The sequence below is a fragment of the Apium graveolens genome, chromosome 2 (assembly GCF_009905375.1).
Source record: "Apium graveolens cultivar Ventura chromosome 2, ASM990537v1, whole genome shotgun sequence".
Taxonomy (NCBI): domain Eukaryota; kingdom Viridiplantae; phylum Streptophyta; class Magnoliopsida; order Apiales; family Apiaceae; genus Apium; species Apium graveolens.
Genome location: NC_133648.1, coordinates 117,853,054 through 117,874,415, shown reverse-complemented (window position 1 = coordinate 117,874,415; position 21,362 = coordinate 117,853,054). Strand labels below are relative to the sequence as shown.

General features: G+C 36.4%; 1 protein-coding gene and 1 non-coding gene across 2 annotated transcripts; one reads left to right on the top strand and one right to left on the bottom strand.

Moving 5' to 3' along the window:
* Positions 1 to 421: 421 nt before the first annotated feature.
* Positions 422 to 2,804, top strand: LOC141706060 (zinc finger protein WIP5-like). Its single transcript, XM_074508894.1, has 2 exons — positions 422 to 1,445; positions 2,177 to 2,804. The coding sequence occupies exons 1-2, from the start codon at positions 636 to 638 to the stop codon at positions 2,630 to 2,632; spliced, it is 1,266 nt and encodes a 421-aa protein (XP_074364995.1). The 5' UTR covers positions 422 to 635; the 3' UTR covers positions 2,633 to 2,804.
* Positions 2,805 to 19,601: 16,797 nt separating this feature from the next.
* LOC141709511 (small nucleolar RNA R71) lies at positions 19,602 to 19,708 on the bottom strand. The gene has a single exon (XR_012570083.1). It is a non-coding gene; the product is annotated as a small nucleolar RNA R71 (small nucleolar RNA).
* Positions 19,709 to 21,362: the final 1,654 nt, after the last annotated feature.

Sequence of the window (21,362 nt, the reverse complement as noted above, 5' to 3'; positions counted from 1 at the left end):
CGGGACGGGGACGGGGAAATCGGGCCGGATGCGGGCCGGGTAGATAAGAAAAACCGTCCCCGGCCCATTCCCCAGTTTTTTTTTTGTAATCGTCCCCGCTCCCCGGCCCGTACCCGTAAAAATCCCCAAATCCCCACCCCGTTCGGTGCGGGAATCGGGTCGAAGTCGGGCGAGCCACGGTTAATGCATATCCCTAGATTTATGCGGTTTTTGAGGGTACGCGATGTGGGTGCGGTTTGGAAATTTGATCAAACCGCATGCATGATTTGGTTTACGATTTGAGAAAAAAACCGCACCGTCCTCATCGCGCTCACCCAAGGGGAACAATAGACGCATACTTACATATCCTAGACATACGTATACTATGTGTGACTTGCCAAAAAAAATGATCCTGTGTGCATGTAGACATGGACGCACCGATACTCACAAGTTGAAGAGTATACATACTTTCTTTGAAAGTTGAAATCGGTCAGACTCCAGACCATCCATCAATAACCCTCCCTTGTCCCTTCCACACCTTGCTGATCTTTTAACTCATCTCTCTCTGTCTATAAAATCAAACCCCATCAGTCCAAGCTATTCTCCCCTGCTCCCTTAATTCTTCGGTTCCACCTTTTTTTCCTTTATTAATCACCATGACTGATCCTTACTCTAATCTCTACTCTCACTGGTTCAGATTCAACCCTCCTCCTCCTCCTCCTCCTCCTCCTCCTCCCACTCAACATCACCACCATCACCACTATAACTACTTTTCTAATTCTCAAACCAACCCCCATCCTCCCCCTATAAACCCTCATTACAATCACTTGACACCACCCTATAATTTCTTTGATCAAACTAATACTTTTAGTACTATTAATATTCCGTTTCTCGAACCTCCTCCTCGCCCAAATTCACCTCCTCTCAGAGAAGCCTTGCCTTTATTAAGCTCGAGTCCGATCAGAAAATTAGAAGATCCACAAATCGCATCTTTTTCCAGTTGCAGTACTAGTGGTTTTGACTTGAATACTACTAGTCACATGGATATGGATGACTACACTAATACTTACTCATCATCATCTGAACTCAAAGATCCAATCAAGCTGCAACCGTTATCCGCTTCACGAGATTGTATCGATGAAGATGAAACCGAAAATGAAGTTACAGTAGCACTCCACATAGGGCTCCCAAACCCTAGTGCTGCTGATATGGCTACTTATAATATGCAGCATCTTCTTTCGTCTGCTTCTTGTTCATCTTCAAATTCTAATTCTACCACTGCTGGTCATGTTTCAACCATGAATACTTCTTGTTATTCATCGAATAATAATAGCAGTAGTACAGGTATGCATCAGCAGCATATAAGCAAGTATTGGATTCCTACTCCTTCACAGATTCTCATAGGTCCTACACAGTTCTCATGCCCAGTTTGCTACAAGACCTTCAATAGATACAACAATATGCAGGTTTTCTTCCTTCTCTAATTTTTTTAGTTTAGCTGTGTCTGTGTAAGTTTTCATTTTAATGGTTAGTTTTAATTTTTTGAGTGAAACCAGAGAATCTAGTGAAATTATGGTTCTGGTAAAATATAGATAGATCAAATCAAACTTATGATAGATCGACAATAAGGATGAATACTGGCAGCTACTGATGAATACCTATATATATTAATGGTGATTGAACAAGACATGTATGAACATACACTCTTTTTTGTTCATGGTGACCAACAAAGATCACTGCGTTGTATTTTTCCTTGTACATATTCCTCGAAGTCCGTGCAGTCTTTTCACTTTCACATTATAAAGTGGTAGTAAAACTGAAAACTTTGCACTTCTTTCAGATACAGAAAATTTTCAAATTTTAATTATGTAACAACCTAGGCATTGAATCACCTCCTTGATAATTATAATGATATTTTATTACTATAGGACTAATATATCTTAGTATTTCAATACAAATGCAAATATTACTTACTAATTGGCTCTGATTTGGCTATTAAAAATTTAGGGTTCTATCTCTGGATACATTTACGGATACATCTACATGTTAATTCCTTAAAAATTGTTTGGGAAATAATATTTTTTTTATGTGTTACAGTTGATATTGCTTTGGGTATTATAGTAGCTAATTGGGTTTATATATTTGTTCATACGGATTTACGAAAAATTGTGTTTTGTGCGGGATATATTTTATGTAGATGCATATGTGGGGGCATGGATCGCAATACAGAAAAGGCCCGGAATCACTAAAAGGCACTCAACCAACAGGAATGTTGAAACTTCCTTGCTATTGTTGTGCACCAGGGTGCAGGAACAACATCGATCACCCGAGATCAAAACCCCTCAAAGATTTTCGAACACTTCAAACACATTACAAGAGAAAGCATGGGATCAAGCCCTTCATGTGTAGAAAATGTGGCAAGGCTTTTGCGGTGAGGGGTGATTGGAGGACTCATGAGAAGAATTGTGGGAAGCTATGGTACTGCATATGCGGTTCCGATTTCAAGCACAAGAGATCCCTCAAAGATCATATCAAGGCTTTTGGGCATGGCCACGCATCTTATGGCGGTGCAGGATTCGAAGATGAAGAAGATGACCCCGCTTCAGAAGTTGAGCAAGATGATGATGATAATGATCAATCCTCTTTGCAGTAAAATTAATAATGCATCAAACAACTATATGATCAGTTAGTATATCTCAATGTGATTAGACATGCAAGAGATGCACAGCCCTCTCCTTCTCTTTGTGTTTCAGTAATTTTTAGCAATGTAAGGTTAAAAGTACTTCCAAGTTCCAAGTCGGTAGCTGAAATTTTTTACATGTTAATCTAAATGTTCATACTTACTGTGATAATTTCCGATTTCTAAAATATAGATACACATCTAGGGTAATTTTATAAATGAGAAACATAGCACCATAAAGCTCGGGAAAGCGAAGAAAGATAAATAGTGGCCCTTGTACATATGCAAAGTATTTAGAAGAATATTTAGCAAAAAAGAGTAGTTTGAAAGAAGTAAAACGTACATACATGCACATATATTTGAACCATAGAGAGGGGATATACATGATCAAATTGAAGCCTGTGTTGGAAACGTGATGGACTTAAAATAAAAAAAAAACTTTGATTTAAATTATTACACTAACAACACAAGAACGCTATTTATTTTGTTGACTAATAAAAGTACACTATATATATATTGATGTTTATATATATATATAGGCAAGCTACCGCATTTTTTTTTCCTTCACAATACAGAGCTTCAGCTCTTTTTTTCTACCACTTTTTTTTAATGATATGCAGCAGAGCCTTATTTATAGGCCTCGGATTTTCTTACATCATTACTTACATAAGTATTATTTATTACTAAGTATACAATTGTTGAATTGAGCCGGTGTCTTATATGTTTTGTTCAATACACGCATGGCCACCTACTATCTCTTTTCTTCAGTTCATACTTGAGTAATGCTTTTTATTTTCACTGCCTACCTTTATTTTCTGCACTTCATTTAGTAGCCCAGCTGGCTAGTCATTACCCAAGACACCTAGGTCTTCAACTTTGACTTCCAAGCTGTTGTCGTTGCTCTATAAGTTTTTCACAAGTAATTTCTAAACCAGCCTACCATATTTCCTGGGTTCATAATTACATACATATATAATGACCATCTTTCTCATATCAGAGTCTATGCATAGTTTTCTTTTCCGATACTAACCTTTGTCTCTCACGTTAGCTGGTTCATGCATGTATATTTGACCTCAGCCTGCTTTTTATTCAACACATATTAGAAACTAACTGTAAATATTTATTAGGGTGGTGGAGAATTTGAAATTCTAACACTCCCCCTCAAACTCGACTTTGCATTCCGAGTTTATCTTTCATTTTTCCAAACACATCCGGCTTCAACGGCTTTGTGAAAATATCCGCTAAATTTTCTTCAGTCCTGCAGTGCACCAACTCCACAATTTTCCCATTCACTTGTTCGCGAAGGAAATGATACTTAATATTGATGTGCTTACTGCGACTATGTGACACTGGATTTTTCGCGAGAGAAATAGCGGATTTATTATCCACATAAATTTTAACCGGACCTTCCTCTGCAAGATTTAACTCGCCCAATATGTAGCCTAGCCACATAGCTTGACATGCACACGCTGCTGCCGCGATGTATTCTGCTTCACATGTTGATAGTGCCACTGTTGGTTGCTTCTTTGATGACCACGAGAATATTGCAGAACCAATGTGAAAAGCATAGCCTGAAGTGTTTTTCCCGTCATCTAAGTCACCGTCATAGTCACTGTCTGAGTAACCAACTAATTTTTAATTTTGAAAATGCGTGTAAAACAGACCTTGATCAAGTGTACCTTTTATGTACCTCAAAATCCTTTTAGCTGCCATGAAGTGATCTTGCTTCGGCTTTTCCATGTACCTGCTAACCAGTCCAACTGCATACATAATATCTGGACGATTGAAAGTTAGGTACCTCAGACTTCCAACCAAACTTTTGAACAATGTCGGATTTACCGACTCCCTCATTGAATCAATCCTGAGCTTTATGCTTGCTTCTGCTGGCATGTTCACTGACTTGCATTCCTCCATTCCGAACTTCTTTAAAATTTGCTGCGCATTTTTTTTCTGAGATATAAAAATCCCATCTTGGCTTTGCTTCACCTTGACTCCAAGAAAGTATGACATTTGACCAATATCTGTCATCTCAAATTCATTAGTCATAACTTTCTTAAAATCATCAAACATACCAGGATTGTTTCCAGTAAAGATCATGTCGTCCACGTATAAGCAAATGATCATAATATCTCCCCCTGAATTTGTTTCCGTGTAGAGGGCATGTTCATATGGACTCTTCACGAAACCATTTCTCTGAAAATATTCATCAACCCTTGTATTTCATGCTCGCGGAGCTTGCTTCAAACCATATAAGGTTTTCTTCAGTCTGTAGACTTTGTTTTCCCGGCCTTTCTGAACATATCCGAGAGGCTGCTCAATATAGACTTCTTCTTCAAGATAACCGTTTAGGAATGCTGACTTCACGTCCATCTGAAAAATCTTCCATTGATTTTGAGCGGCAATTGCTGTAAGAAATCTGATGGTGTCAACACGTGTAACTGGAGCAAACACCTCATCATAGTCAATGCCATATCGCTGCTTGTAGCCTTTAGCCACTAGTATCGCCTTATATTTCTCCACTTCTCCATCCTGATTCGTCTTGGTCTTGTAGACCCACTTGACACCAATTTCTTTGTGTCCTTCTGGAAGATCTGTGAGCTCCCAAGTATCATTTTTCTTTATTGCACCAATTTCCTCATCCATGGCTTTATTCCATTTGCTTTCTTCAGAAGCCTCTTCAAATGTAACTGGATCACATTCAGCCATTAAACAAAATAGAGAATAATTAAAGGTTGTTTGTACCGGACTTGTTGCTTCATAGATACTATCCAGACTCTGCATCTTTCGTGGTGCTCCCCCTGAACTGCTGCTTCCTCCCGTGAATGGTGTCGATCCAGGAGTTTATTGATTTGGACTTGGTGGAGGAGTTTGATCATCATCTCCGTCATCTTCAATGTTGGAGTCATCACCTTCATCATCATCATCATCATTGAAAAATAAACCAACAATTTTTCTTTCTTCCTCGCTCCATTTCCAGTAGTCTGATTCATCAAACTCAACATCTCGAGAAATGATTAATTTCTTCGTTAGGGGATTATAGAGTCTATACGCCTTGCTCCTTTTATCATATCCGGTAAAGATGCATTTCTTGCCTTTATCATCCAGCTTCTTCTTTTTTTGATCGGGAACGTGGGCATAAGCAATACACCCAAAAATTCTGAGATGTCCAACTGATGGTTTGCTCCCGCTCCATGCTTCATTTGGAGTTCTATTTCTGACACTTTTAGTTGGACAGCGATTCAACAAATAAACTGCACATCGAACAGCTTCCGCCCAGAAAGTTCTTGGCAAGTGCTTTGCTTTCACCATGCTTCTTTCCATGTCAAGAATAGTGTGATTTTTCCTTTCAGCAACGCCATTTTGTTGAGGAGTATATGTCGTTGTCAACTGATGATTGATGTCATGTGCTCTGCAAAAACTTTTGAACAAGTTTGAAGTATACTCGCCTCCTCTGTCTGATCTGAGTATCTTCAAATAATGACCACTTTACTTTTCTGCCAGTACTTTGAACTCCTTGAATTTATCAAGAGCCTCCGACTTTTCTTTGATGATAGACACCCAACTTTTCCTGCTAAAATCATCGATAAATGTTAGGTAATATCTATTACCTCCAAGTGATGAGATATCAAATGGACCGGTAATATCTGTGTGAATAATCTCCAATGGCCTCCTGGCTCTCCATGATTTTCCAACGGGAAAACTTTGTCTGTGTTGCTTCCCCTTGACACACGCTTCACACAAATTTTCTGGTTCGTTGATTTCTGGCAAACCGTCCACCATATTTGTTTTTGACAATAATTTTAAGCCAGAAAATCCAAGATGACCACATCTCAAATACCACAATCACGAGTCATTTTTAATGACCGACTTTAAGCACTTCTGTACATTCGTTTGCATATCAAGCGTAAACAAACGATTCTTTGACATCTCAACATTTGCAATCAATTCCCGAGCTTGATTTCTGATAATGAGGGAATTGTCCTGCATCTGTATATTATATCATTTCTCCACAAGTTGGCCAAGACTGATAATATTATTTTTCAATGCAGGAATATAATAAACATCATATATATATATATATATATATTTCTTTTCACCTTTCTTTGATATGATCGAGATGGTACCTTTTCCTTTCACCGGAATCTTTGACCGGTCACCAAAAGTAACTTCTCCGCTGATGGTGTCGTCTATTTCCGTGAATAATTCCTTGTGACTAGTCATGTGATTACTGGCCCCTGAGTCAAGATACCAAACATTCTTCTTGCTTTGCTCGTCTCCTTTGTAAGTAAGGAACATAGCAGTGCCAACATCTTTGTCTTCTTCTGCTGCTACAAAATGACTTCTTTCTTCCAGCTTTGGTGCTCTACACTCATAACTGAAGTGACCAAATTTATTACAATTATAACATTGAAATTGAGACTTGTCATCTCGTTGTTAAAATCCGCCTCTTCCACGACCTCTGAAATTTTGACTACGACCAGATGGTTGATAACCTTCAGAATTCTGACCTCTGTTGAAAGACTGTCTTCCACGACCTCGTCCACCTCGGTAGCCACCTCTAAAGCCACCTCTTCCACGTACAGAACTGCTACTGCCAGAATTGTCGCCAATGGATACTTTACTTTGCAACGCCCTATCCAGATGGCTTGTATCATCATACTGGTTCATCCGCTGCTCATGAGCTTGAAGTGAACCTACGAGCTCATCAATGGAAATTGTGGACAAGTCCTTTGACTCCTCGATAGAAGTAACAACGTAATCAAATTTCCTTGTCAATGAACGGAATAATTTTTTCATGACCCGAACATCATCGAAACTTTCCCCATTTCTTTTCATTTGTCACGGCTTTCAAGCGTGTAACAAATTCACCAATATTTTCAGAACTCTTCATCTTTAAATTTTTGAACTCCCCGCGTAGCACCTGGAGCCGCACCTTTTTGACTTTTTCGACTCCCTGGAATGATTTTTGCAGAATCTCCCACGCTTCTTTTGTCGTTTTTGCATCTAAAATTTTTTCAACGGTTGATTCATCAACATCTTGAATAATTGTATATAAGGCCTTTTTATCTTTTTTTCTGATCTCCTTTAAAGTCATCTTCTCGGCATTTGGAAGTGCTGCTTCAACGGCTGCACCAGCGGGCTCGTTGAACCCATTCTCAACAATTTCCCAATTATCGTAAGAACCGAGTAATACCTTCATTTGTATGCTCCAGTTCCCGTAATTTATTGCCGTCAATTTCGGGATTTGTGGTTGCACCATCATATTTGCCATCTTTTCTCGAATGGAACCTTGGCTCTGATACCACTTGTTGAAAACGTGATGGACTTAAAATAAAAAAAAAACTTTGATTTAAATTATTACACTAACAACACAAGAACATTATTTATTTTTTTGACTAATAAAAATACACTATATATATATATTGATGTTTACACACATAGGCAGGCTACGACCTTTTTTTTTCTTCACAATACAGAGCGTCAGCTCTTTTTTTCTACCACATTTTTTTTAATGATATGCAGCAGAATCTTATTTATAGGCCTCAGATTTTCTTACATCATTACTTACATAAGCTTTATTTATTACTAAGTCTACAATTGTTGAATTGAGCAGGTATTTTCTATGTTTTGTTCAATACATGCATGGCCACCTACTGTCTCTTTTCTTCAGTTCATTCTTGAATAATGCTTTTTATTTTCACTGCCTACCTTTATTTTCTGCACTTCATTTAGTAGCACAGCTGGCTAGCCACCCTTTTTAAAGGTAACTTATAGATACCCAAAACACCTAGGTCTTCAACATTGACTTCCAAGCTGTTACCGTTACTCTGTAAGTTTTTCACAAGTAATTTCTAAACCAGCCTACCATATTTCCTGGGTTCATAATTACATACATATATAATGACCATCTTTCTCATATCAAAGTCTATGCATAGTTTTCTTTTCCGATACTAAACTTTGTCTCTCACGTTAGCTGGTTCATGCATGTATATTTGACCTCAACCTCAACACATATTAAAAACTAGCTGTAAATATTTATTAGGGTGGTGGAGAGTTTGAAATTCTAACGGCCTGCATCCTTGCCAGCGATTATTACTATATAACCACCCTGCTAAGAATCCTACAAGGGCTCTTTTATTTTGCATTCATAAAAAAATTCAGTCTTAATCTTAAACGAAAAATTATACTCCATCAGTACCGGTCAATTATTATCATTTCTGAGAGAGTGTCACGCATTTTAAGATGAATATAAAGTATAATTTTATAATTTTTTTAAAAAAATTCTTTTTCTGAATAAAAATAGAATGTTTAAATTTTATTCAGAAAAAGAATTTTTTTTAAAAAAAATTAGAAACAATAATAACTGGAAGGGACGGAAGGAGTATACAACTGTAACAGTCGCTTGCTAGGACATATACCCTATCTAATTGTTCAAATAATTAGCAGTTTTCTGGAAGTTTTACTAATATTAATTAAAGTTGTAGTCGATCGAATGTTTCCTGGTAGTTGTCTAGTTGTGCAAATACATACTACGCACCAATCCCCAATTCATCTACTTAGCTATATGATCATGGCAAACTGAGGCAAACATATCTCATCATGCATCTTTCTAATAATTTATTTTAAGAACTACGGAACTCATTAACTGCATGCAGAGATTAAATATGATTCGCATGTTTGGAGAAATTTAAGGGCAGATATAATAGTGAAGTTAGGTATACGTACTCATTAAGAAAATGGATTGGAGCTAGGCTAGGGCCTGGATGTTACTAATGGTAGAGGAGAGAAGAGTGAAGACATGATTAAATAATGGTTAACAAAGGAGACAATAACAAGATTTACTTTACTTTAACTTTAAAAAATGATGATGATGTTACATGAATTGGGTGATCAATCTAGTAAGTGGCTTTTTCTTTTTTAGGACCGTATCTTCATTGATTCATTTAGTTTGTAATAATGAAAAGATAAAATGGTATTATATATATGTGCATAGGGAGGGTGATGACCAGATAAACAAAGAGATAGAGATGTACCTAGTATATTTTTGTTCTAAAGTCATGTTGTTTAAGAGAGTACATTGAGATAGGCTTTTTATCCTGCAAATATATACACCAGCTGCTTTTGGGGGGTGCATATGATGCCCTTTTGCTTTATTAGTGGAGTGAAGGATGTTTCTTCTGCTCATGGATGGAACTTATACCATTTAACATTCACTTTTCAATCAATTAATATCTAAGAATATATTATAAGTGTGTGTGCGCGTGTGTAAAGGAATAATATTTGCATATCATCATCAGTTGTAGCTGATTAATATAAACTACCCAACTACTAGGGTACTAAACAGAAGGCGCATAACAATCCATGCCCACAGCATATATGTTATTGTAATTTGTAGGAAGGGTTTGATGTAAGGGTCCGGTTAGCATGTTTTTATGCTTATGCTACAAGAAAAGGGTTTATTATTCAGTGCAAAAAATCGATCGAACAATGAGTTATCGAAATTAAAAATTATCTTTTAACCGACCATCATCATTGATCATATATTGATTGTAAAACAATTACGGAAAATTATCTAATTTTGATCAACCGTCACTACTGACCACATATATTGTTCGTAACTGAATTCAGATCATGAATAATGCGCACTTTACTAGTGATACTATCTAAAACCATGATACAATGATAACGTACAATGATAATGTTCAAACGCATCAATTGTTGGCAAACAACTATCTATCCGTATAAATAGAAAACAATCAAATATCAAAAATTTAAGTGTAAATAAAATTACGTCTTCCCTGTATTCATATAAATTATTCCTATTAAACCTATCTTCATATATCATTTAAAGTTAAACAGCATACATTGTTCCTGAATAAATTCATTCCTAAATAAATTCATAATCAAAGGTCAATAACATGCACTATTTTTTTGCTAAATAATATGAACTTTACTTGTAATTAATGCTGTCCAAATTATGACAATGGATGCGGTTATCAATAGTCGTATATATGTTGGATTTGACTCAAGGGTGAAGATAGTAAAGATATTGAATCGTGAAGCATGCAATAAATTTAGGAGCCCTAAATTGAGTTGGTTGGGAAATATTACAACACACAGTATGACAGTGTACATATTTACTGTTACTGTTAGCTAGTGATGATGGTCTGATGGCGCTTTAGCTACAGTGCTTGGATGAGCAATACACCAACATGTCTGACTTAGAACTACTGTTGTTTGAAACGACGTTTCAATAATTCTCTTTTTCTCTGTCTTTAATTCTCCACAATATTTGAATCTATACAGGCATATCGGTCTGTGATTTCTATGTGTTGAGTCTACAGTTAAGAGGAGTATATTGTTTGTATTTTTGCACACAAGTCTGTAAACAACCATAAATATAATTGTACCTTATGAAAGAGCGAGGGGGAAAGGAATACTATGAAGATGATAAGAAATGACGTAACACTAAATATAAGAAACAAAAATCTAACTTTATATAACCATTCTGCAGTTAAACCCTATTTTTCTTGCTGTTGATAGTTGAATTAATTTAGAAATGTCCTTTATACCCAACTCAGACCCATGAAGATACACATTTCGGAAATTAGCAAAAAACAAAAGAAGGATAGATATGATATGATCTTGATCTCAGAAGATATCATAAGATGATCAAAATGTAAATTTTATCAATTAAAATAAAATACAGCTCCTCAGCTGACATTCATCCCCCCAATATCGGCTAAAATTTGAGGGTTCCGATATGACTCGACCTTAAAACATATGTTCATCAGCATTCATGTGTACCTACTACCTATACGGCTATACCCTATTAACATTGATAGGATTTTTCAGCGAGTATAGTCAAGCTAGCTTGACAGTTTTACCTTGCTTGATATGTTAAAATCGCCAATAAGAATGACTTTGTAAGTTAATCCGTACAAAATAAGTAGCCCTAGGCACCGGCCTGTTCTCAAATAATTATTTGTTCAAGTACTTATCGCATGTATATAGCAGTGTTCTAAAAATCGGTCTAGGCGGCTGCCTAGGCGCCGCGGCGGTAAAACGCCCCGACTCGGACCTAGGCGGTGATTTAGGCGTTTTTTTAAAAAATCGGGTCAAAATCGGGATTAGGCGGGCTAGGCGGTCAAAAATCGGTGCTAGGCGGTCTAGGCGGAAAATAATTAAAAAAAATATTTTTTTACCTTTTAATAATTTAATTCATTAATTTCATAATTTCACACAATATCATGTCAATTTCTAATATAAAGTATTAGTAATAAGTAACAAGTAATCAAACATATTTACTTTCTCACTTAAAATATAAAATTAACATATTATAATTAATTTAAAAGTGTGAATTAAAATATAGTTAATATTGTAAACTCAATAATTAGTACATAACGCATGTCAAATGTGTAGATATTATTTAATATCATTCTAATTTCTTTTTTCAAATAAATATTTGACATATTGATCATTATATAATTATAAAAATTAAAAATAATATTTATATTCTTCCGATTAATCGGTCCGATTAATCTCCGACTTGCCGATTAATCTCTCGAAGGTACTCTCACCGCCCTGGCACGCCTAGCGATTTCTGGAACACTGGTATATAGTAATTTATCTATACTATATTATTATAAGTGAAACATGATTTCATTTGATCGGTCTTCTAAAAAGTATGTCAACACTTTCCAAAATAAAGTTTAAGTAAATATAAATTAAAAAATTAAATCATGTATCCAATATAACTACAAACTCTATAAATTATTATTCAACTTAATTTCTAATTGCACTATCAAATATTTTCAAAATTAATTTTGGTAATTCAAATTATAATATAACAAAATAATAAATAAATCGAGAAAAATTTAATACAATATTAAAAAAAATACCAAGTCATCCACATATACCACTCATATTCAAAACTCTCAGTTTCCTATAATCTCTGCACTCACTCAATGAAGTGACCTATAGATTGTAGGAGGACATTTTAAAATTTGAATTATCTAAATTTTGAATATTTCAGTAATATGATATATACAATATAATACATAAATATTTTAACTTCATTAATCTTAATAATATATAATTATTTTTTATAATTTATTTATATAAAATAATAAAATTACAAATATTATAATTTGTCCGGGTATCACACGATACCCGGGTTAATTTCTCCACTCTCTCCCAGCGAATCAAGAAAGATAGTGCGACCAGTAAATGTATAATTTGAAATGGAATCCCACGATTGAGCTTTTTCATAGAAATACAAAAACGGGTTGTTATTAAAAAATAATACCAAATCATCACGTAAACTAAATTCAAGACTCCTATTTTCCTACAAGCTTTGCACCCGCTCAGCCAAGCGCCCCTAACATTTTTTTTCTTTTTGAAACTAAACAAACCATTTCTTCAACTAGAACTTATTAAGATTTTAACTATATATCTAAATCTTAAATTTTTTTAATAATATAATCCATACAAAATAATACGCAAATATTGATGGTCCGATTAAAATTTACTACATTAGTCTCAATAATATATCATTATTATTTTTTATAATTGACTTTTATAAAATATTAAAATAATAAAATCACAAATATTATAATCAGTCCGCAAAGCGACCTATAAGTTGTATTGGGAGGACTTTTTAAAAATTTAAATATATAAATTTTAAATCCTTTAATAATAAAATACATACAAAATAGTACGTAAATATTTTAACTTCATTAATCTCAATAATATATAATTATTTTTTTCATATTTTATTTTTTTAAAATAATAAAATTACAAATATTATAATCAGTCTGTGCATTGCACGGATTATATGCTAGTATATTTAATAAAAGAAATGCTACTTTCCCCAAATCTTTTCTCTAGTCATATAGTAAATAACAATTTTTCTAAACATGACATGATACTCTGCGTTCATTAATATGCCCCACATCATATGATAAAAAAATTTGGGGAACGTGAAACACTCATTTAATAAATGTCAATAATTGACAAATATAAATAAAATTTGTAAAAGTTCTTTTTTTGGTATGCTCAGAGATTTATCACAGATGATATCTAAACATAATGAGAATTACCCAATATGATTGAAGTCAAATTATCCGGTTCGTAAAAGTCTCTAAAATGTTTAAAGTGTTTTCGCCCCAAATGAGTTGAAAAATTAGATTACCTATTTAACGGAGAAATGTGGTAACAACAAAATTTGAGTTTCGTTGCCGGAATCAAGATCTACGATGGTGGTTTTTCGCCCGAAAAGTGAGCGAATGTGATGGTTGTTAAGAATTAGGGGCATAGATTGATTATGGTTAATGGTGGTCCTTCTTTAGCACTCAACTTTCAATCCTTTTAAGTGTGCCTACGTACCTTTTATATAGGGATCAAACCCGACATAGTTCTTAGGGAACAAATAATGTAATTGGCTTAGACTTATTATTCCTAAGCCCGGAAGAAGTGCTTCCAGAATCCATATTTCGCTAACTTTAGGAATGTCCAACTATGAGGCAAAACCGCGAATGCCCAAGACTCGTTCGTAATAGTAGTATTTCACGAATAGTGCATCTCCCTGCGCAAGGATAACACTCCGCTACAGCTATCTCACTTGATTTACGAACGCATGTATAGCCACGAATCACCCCAAAAGCCTGATGCATCCATATCACCCGAATTCAGGATGTATCCAAAGTTCTCCAATGAGAACACCCGTTGAATGCAAGAACAGAGCTCCCATAGCACACACCAAAGTTAACCCTGTATCACCAACAAGGACACCTAGTGAATACAGGAAGAGGCCTTCAATCATCAGGTATACCCCTGGAGGCCTTCAAGATTTTTACGGACATCTCCCTCGGAGAAAATTCTTCAAAGAGTACCTACAATAAATATGTTAGTAAAAATAATCTTTATTACTCTCTCCATGTTTGCCTTGTCCTGAGGTTGTTCTTGTTTGTTTTATCCTAGGCGAGGATAAGTCTAGCCACAAATACTAGTTAAGCTTCGCATCTCCATAAAACAGGGTGTGCCCTCGCTCTATGGGGTGCACCCACTTCCTCTTGTATTACAATCTCACATCCAAATAGCACATATCATGTAGTTCACTTAATGAGAGTGCGTCCTACCCCTAAGGCTAGTCCTCATCTCATGCATTGCGGCCTAAAACCTAATTCTTCATCCTTTTGCCCCCAATTTAATTCCAATTGACCTGTTCTTGACCCGAGATGATCAAATACCAAATTTTGGCTATAACGACTATCCCCCGAATTGCATATGTAGTTGGAAACAAAATTGGAATTCTAATACGAAATCCAAGAAAAAATTTGTGTCATCCTCTGATCACTTGAGTGTGTATCTTCCACATCTTCCTCTATGAGGGCGCATTCTCATCCAAGGCCGCGTCTTCGAAATCTTATCCTCTGTGTTGACCATGAAGGTGTGCACTCACTCCTTGCTGTGTTCACAATTTCCATTCACATTTCTCACTAGAAATAGTGCCTACGACATCACCCCTTTAACATTGGTTAGAAATGTCACCGATGTTAAACGTAGTTTTAACATCGGTCGCTTCAAAACCGATGTTAAAGGTGTTGTAAGACATCAGTATCTTAACCAACCGATGTCTATAATCATTTTAAAAAAAGGCCCGCTTCTTTCTTTCCCCCATTAATACATCAAAAAATTCCCCCTTAACCAAAAATTTTATTCTCAGTTTTCCCCCCTTAACCAAAATCGTTCCCCCCTCTCTCTATCATTCTCTCTTCTCTCTCTCTCTCATTCTCTCTTCTCTCTTCTCTCTCACTGTCTTGTCTCTCTTCTCTCTTCTCTCTCATCTCTCACTGTCTCTCTTCTCACTCACTATTTCTAACCTAAAAACCCCTATTTCGTACAAACCTATTTATATGAATTAAACTCGATTAATTCATAAATCAAGCTCGATTGGTGCTGAAGAGCCTTGAAAGAAGTCTGGACTACTCGATTAGTGTGAGAAAATATGTTTCTTTCGAATTTATTTTTAAATTTTATGTTTTGATTTTAATCGAGTTTGTTTACAGGTCGGTCTCTGGAGCTTTGTTAATCTTGAAGTTGGGTTTACACGATTAGGTAAGATTTCACTAAAATTGTACATGCATGTGTATGTTTTATTACTTTAATAGATGCATGTTTATATATAAGTAAGGTTTGCTTCTGCCTCTCTGTTTATTCCTCCCTGTTCTTGTTTAATTTTAGGAACTATTTTTTTGAAGTATAATTGTAGCAAATAATTAATCGTATAAACATGTGCATATATTAAACGAAATATTTAATATATATGTGCAAACTCATCTATTAAAATTTTAATCGTTTAATGTATATGTGTAAACATGTGTATATATACGAATGCTTCTGCTTTTCCATGGAATGTATGTGATTGTGTATATTGGGTTGCTCATCTGTGTTTAAATTTAGTTGTGTTGTGTGCTTGTTTAATTATGCGTGTTACAAGCATTCATATTACAAGCATTCGGTGATGCGTACGTTATAAGTATTGTATAATAGTTGTAATGATATGTTAAGTATAATCCTAAATAAGTAAACAACTATGTGTTACTTCTTAATGTTTGAAATGACAAACATGTAGGTTGCTAGGTTGCTGTTTGTCTTACAAATCGTCGATTTTCAAAGATAGGGATGCTTTAGAATATGAGATAGGGATTGAAAGTTTCTTAATATTTGCAGAAGAAAACTCAAAGGATCCTAAGAACATCCCTTGTCCTTGTGGGCGTTGCGTTAATTTTAGAAAATATAACGTAAAAGTAATAAAGGGTCATTTATATGAAAAAAATTTAGTTTGGGGTATAATGATTGGATTTGGCATGGCGAAAGTAGTTCTAAGAGTGTTAGGTCATCTGTCGGTAGTACATTTCTACCTAAGGAGCAAAATGCTCAATCCAAAACTGTTGACGTTTGTGAAGCTGCTTATAATTCGAATGATCATGATTCGTATGACTTCAATAGGTTTGTAGCTGATGCAGAACAACCTTTTTATAAGTGTAGTGAATGTACGAAGTTAGAGTCAATTTTAAAGCTACATAATTGGAAAGCTAGGTTTGGTATTAGCGATAGCGCCTTCACTGATCTTCTCACTTCTGTTGGTTCTTTTCTTCTGTAAGATCATGTGTTACCGGTTATGCATATGAGGCAAAAAAACCTTATCTGACTTGGGCCTCGAGTACATTAAATTTCATGCATGTCCAAACAATTGTATACTCTACAGGGGTATAAATTTTAATGCATCTAAGTGTCCTAAATATCGTTTATCTTGCTGGAAGGTTGCGAAAGATGGTAAACTTAGGGTAAATAGTTCATCCAAGGTTATATGGTATTTTTCTATCATTCATAGGTTTAAAAGAATGTTTAAATCTCCTGATATCGCTGAACAGTTGATTTGGCATTCAAAACAATGGTCAAATGATGGTCGGATGCGGCATCCGGCCGACTCTCCTTCATGGAGGAATATTGATTATCGGTGGCCTTCGTTTGCTAGTGAACCAAGAAAACTTCGATTAGCTTTAGGAGTAGATGGTATAAAATCGTTTAATAATGGCCTAAGCAATAGGCACAGCTGATGGCCGGTAGTATTGGTAGCTCATAATCTTCCTCCATGGTTATGCATGAAGAGGAAGTTTATAATGTTATCAATAGTATTTATTGGTCCACACGAGCCGGGAAATGATATTGACGTATACTTAGAGCCGTTGATTGATGATTTGAAGAAGCTTTGGGTAGAAAGTGAACCAAATGTCTATGACGCTTATAGTAAATCCTATTTTACTTTAAAAGCAGTTTTGATGTGGACTGATAAGTGGCATTTTATACCACTTAGAATGTCTTAAAATGGCTTAAATTGGTGTCTTGAAATCAAGTATTTTGTGTATTTAATGCGTTTTTCTAGTGTTTATGCATTTCAGGGTATTAGTTGCATTTCGGGGGAGGAATCATCAAGAATAAGCCTTGGCATGTGTTCACCATTGCGAGGGGAAAGGAATGGGCAGATTACGGCGAAGAAACGGAGCAAGCTTGGAATTTTTCCAGTAGGGTCCTGCGCGCCCGCGCAGCAATGCTGAGCGGCCGCGCAAGGTCGGGGAAAAAGCTGAATTATTTTAGACTTCTACTTCTGTGTGGCTTCCAACTTCTATGTAATCTGAGTTTTATGGGACTATTATATAGGTAGATTTGAGACGTTTTCATAGAGAGTATTAAGGAGATTATGTTTTAGATTGTGTTTTACGCAAGAAGCGAAGGAGATAAGAAAGAAGACCGATTTAGCACACCGCAACGAAGAGGAAGCATATATTCTTGTGATTCTTGTTTCGTTGTAACGTTGGATGCTAGTTTTCTTGCTTTGACTTATTTACTCTTGTGACGTACTCTGTTTTAATATAATTAGTTTAGTTATTATTTTCTTGTGTTTGTTTATCATGATTTCATATGAACCCATGATGGCGATGAGTTCTATTATGGGCTAATCGTGATCATGGGGTTACAATGGATTTATTATGGAATTCTTTAGTTAATTGTTTAATACTTTAGTGTGTGATGATTGTATGATATCTAGTATTGGTTGCGCGTATTCGTCTTATGTGCGTCGCGAACATATAAGATAGGGTGTTAATCTCTTGTGAAGCGACGGTGGATCTTGAGATTTAGAACTTGCCATGCTAGCATAGGTTCATGTACGTTGTGCATGATTAGTGGGTAACTCTAACAGTTTTATTTGCCCTATGTAATCAAAAGGAATAACTTATGGTTAAATCGTTGTGTTGTCAATTTCTGTAGACATATAGGAACTCAACATAATTGATGACTATTCAACTTCTATCTTAATTGTGGATGCTTGATAGAATGGTATTAGTACAATGAAAGTTGGCTTTTATCAGTTTCGTATTATTCGATTAATGTCATCACTGTCACATGCTAAATGTAATAACAATGGCTATAGAAGGAAGTAATAATGAAGTTGTGATCTCATGAGTGTTTTATTATTGATAATTTGAAGTGTTAGTTAAGTGGTTAATTAAGTAGTTAATTATAGTTAATATTTGATCAACAATTTTAAGTGTTATTATCTTAACATTGAGAAGTAATCATACATTGGTGAGTGAGTTTAATTAGACAATAATTTAGTCTGAGTCTCTGAGGGAACGAACTAGAAAGTATTCTATATTACTTACGAACGCGTATACTTGCGTGAATATTAGAGCGTGTTTTCGCCCTAACAAGTTTTTGGCGTCGCTGCCGGGGACTCGGCGTATTTGTTTAGTTTATGTACTTACCATCATTGGTCATTAGGACTCAGTGATTAGGACGTAGTAGTTACTTACTCTTTTCGGTTGTGTTTCAGGTACTTTAGCAAGCGTTTATGCAAACTCGTTCTCGTGCTCGCAAGAGGACTTTAGATACAACTGAGGAGACAAACAAAGTTCTTGATATTCCGGAGAAGTTAGATTTTGAGGATTCGGATTCAGGTGCTGAGCAGAAAGAACCAGTAAACATGGGAGATCGTATTGTTCAAGCTGATCCAGCTCTTATGGATTTTTCTCGGCCTAAAATTGATGATATTCAGTCAAGCATCCTTCATCCGGCTATTCAAGCTAACACCTTTGAAATCAAGCCGGGCACTATTCAGATGGTGCAGAATTCTGTTTCTTTTGGAGGAGCAGCAACTGAAGACCCCAACATGCACATAAGGAATTTTGTCGAGATCTGCAGCACTTTTAAGTATAATGGCGTGACTGATGAGGCTATCAAGTTGAGGCTTTTCCCATTCTCACTGAGGGATAAGGCTAAAGACTGGTTACATTCTGAACCAGCTGGGTCCATCACTACGTGGCAAGATCTTGCGCAAAAGTTTCTGGTGAAGTTTTATCCAATGGCAAAGACTGCTGCTATGAGGAGTGCTCTTACTCAGTTTGCGCAGCAACCTACAGAATCTATGTGCGAGGCTTGGGAACGCTACAAGGAAATGTTGAGAAAATGTCCACATCATGGAATGCCGGATTGGATGGTAATCACTGGTTTTTATAATGGTTTGGGGGCCCAATCTCGGCCCATGCTCGATGCAGCAGCTGGAGGAGCCTTATGGGCTAAAAGCTATACTGAGGCGTATAATCTTATAGAGACAATGGCTGCAAATGAGCATCAAAACCCAACTCAAAGGATGACGTCAGGCAAGGTCGCAGGTATTCTGGAAGTTGATGCAGCCACCGCTATTGCAGCCCAGCTCCAAGCGCTATCAATGAAGGTTGACTCTCTGGCTACGTATGGAGTTAATCAAATAGCTATGGTTTGTGAGCTTTGTGCAGGTTCTCATGCTACGGATCAGTGTTCTCTTGTCAACGAATCTGTTCAGTATGTGAATAATTATCAGCGACAACAGCAGCCTGTGCCAGCGACCTATCATCCTAATAACAGAAATCATCCAAATTTCAGCTGGGGGAATAATCAGAATGCTATTCAGCCACCATATCAGCAAGGGGTGAGTAAACAGTTTAACCCTCCTGGATTCCAGCAACCACAGCTGTATGCTACAAGGCAATCATATCCTCAACAGGGAAGTGCAGCTGCACCTACTAGTGCTGATTTTGAGGAACTTAAGCTGTTGTGCAAGAGTCAGGCGGTTTCTATCAAGACCTTGGAAAATCAAATCGGTCAATTAGCCAATGCAGTGCTCAATCGTCAACCTGGCATTCTTCCCAGTGACACGGAAGTACCAGGCAGGAAGGAAGCTAAAGAGCAAGTCAAGGCTATTACCTTAAGGTCTGGAAAAGTAGCTGAGGATGAAAAGGCAAAAGAAGTAGAAGCTGAAGTTAGAGATAAAGAATCTAAGAAAAAGGAGAAAGCGGCGGAACCAAGGAAGACTACTGTTGAACACACTCTGCCTGAGGCTAATACAGGGGAGAAACAGCTCTATCCTCCACCACCTTTTCCTAAGAGATTGCAGCAACAAAAGCTGGATAGACAGTTCGGGAAGTTTCTGGAGGTGTTCAAGAAACTTCACATCAATATACCTTTTGCTGAGGCTCTGGAACAAATGCCTAGTTATGCGAAGTTTATGAAGACTATTCTTTCAAGGAAGGTGAAACTGGATGACCTTGAAACCGTTGCTCTCACGGAAGAATGCAGCGCGGTTCTGCAACAAAAGTTACCACCAAAACTGAAAGATCCAGGAAGCTTCACCATTCCTTGCACCATTGGCAATCTAACTTTTGACAAGTGCCTTTGTGATTTGGGAGCAAGCATTAATCTGATGCCCTTGTCGATCTTTAAAAAGTTGGATCTGCCTGATCCAAAACCCACATACATGTCGCTACAATTGGCGAACCGTTCCATTACTTACCCAAGGGGCATCGTTGAGGATGTGCTCGTCAAGGTGGATAAGCTCTTCTTTCCAGCAGATTTTGTTATTCTGGATTTTGAGGAAGATAAGAAGATTCCCATAATCTTGGGGAGGCCTTTCTTGGCTACTGGCCGTACCTTGATAGATGTGCAAAAAGGGGAACTTACTATACGGGTCCAAGATCAGGATGTGACCTTCAACGTATTCAAGGCAATGAAACTCCCTACAGAAGATGAGGAGTGCTTAAAAGTGGATGTGATTGATTCCGCGGTTACTTCGGAACTCGAGCACATGCTAATGTCTGATGCA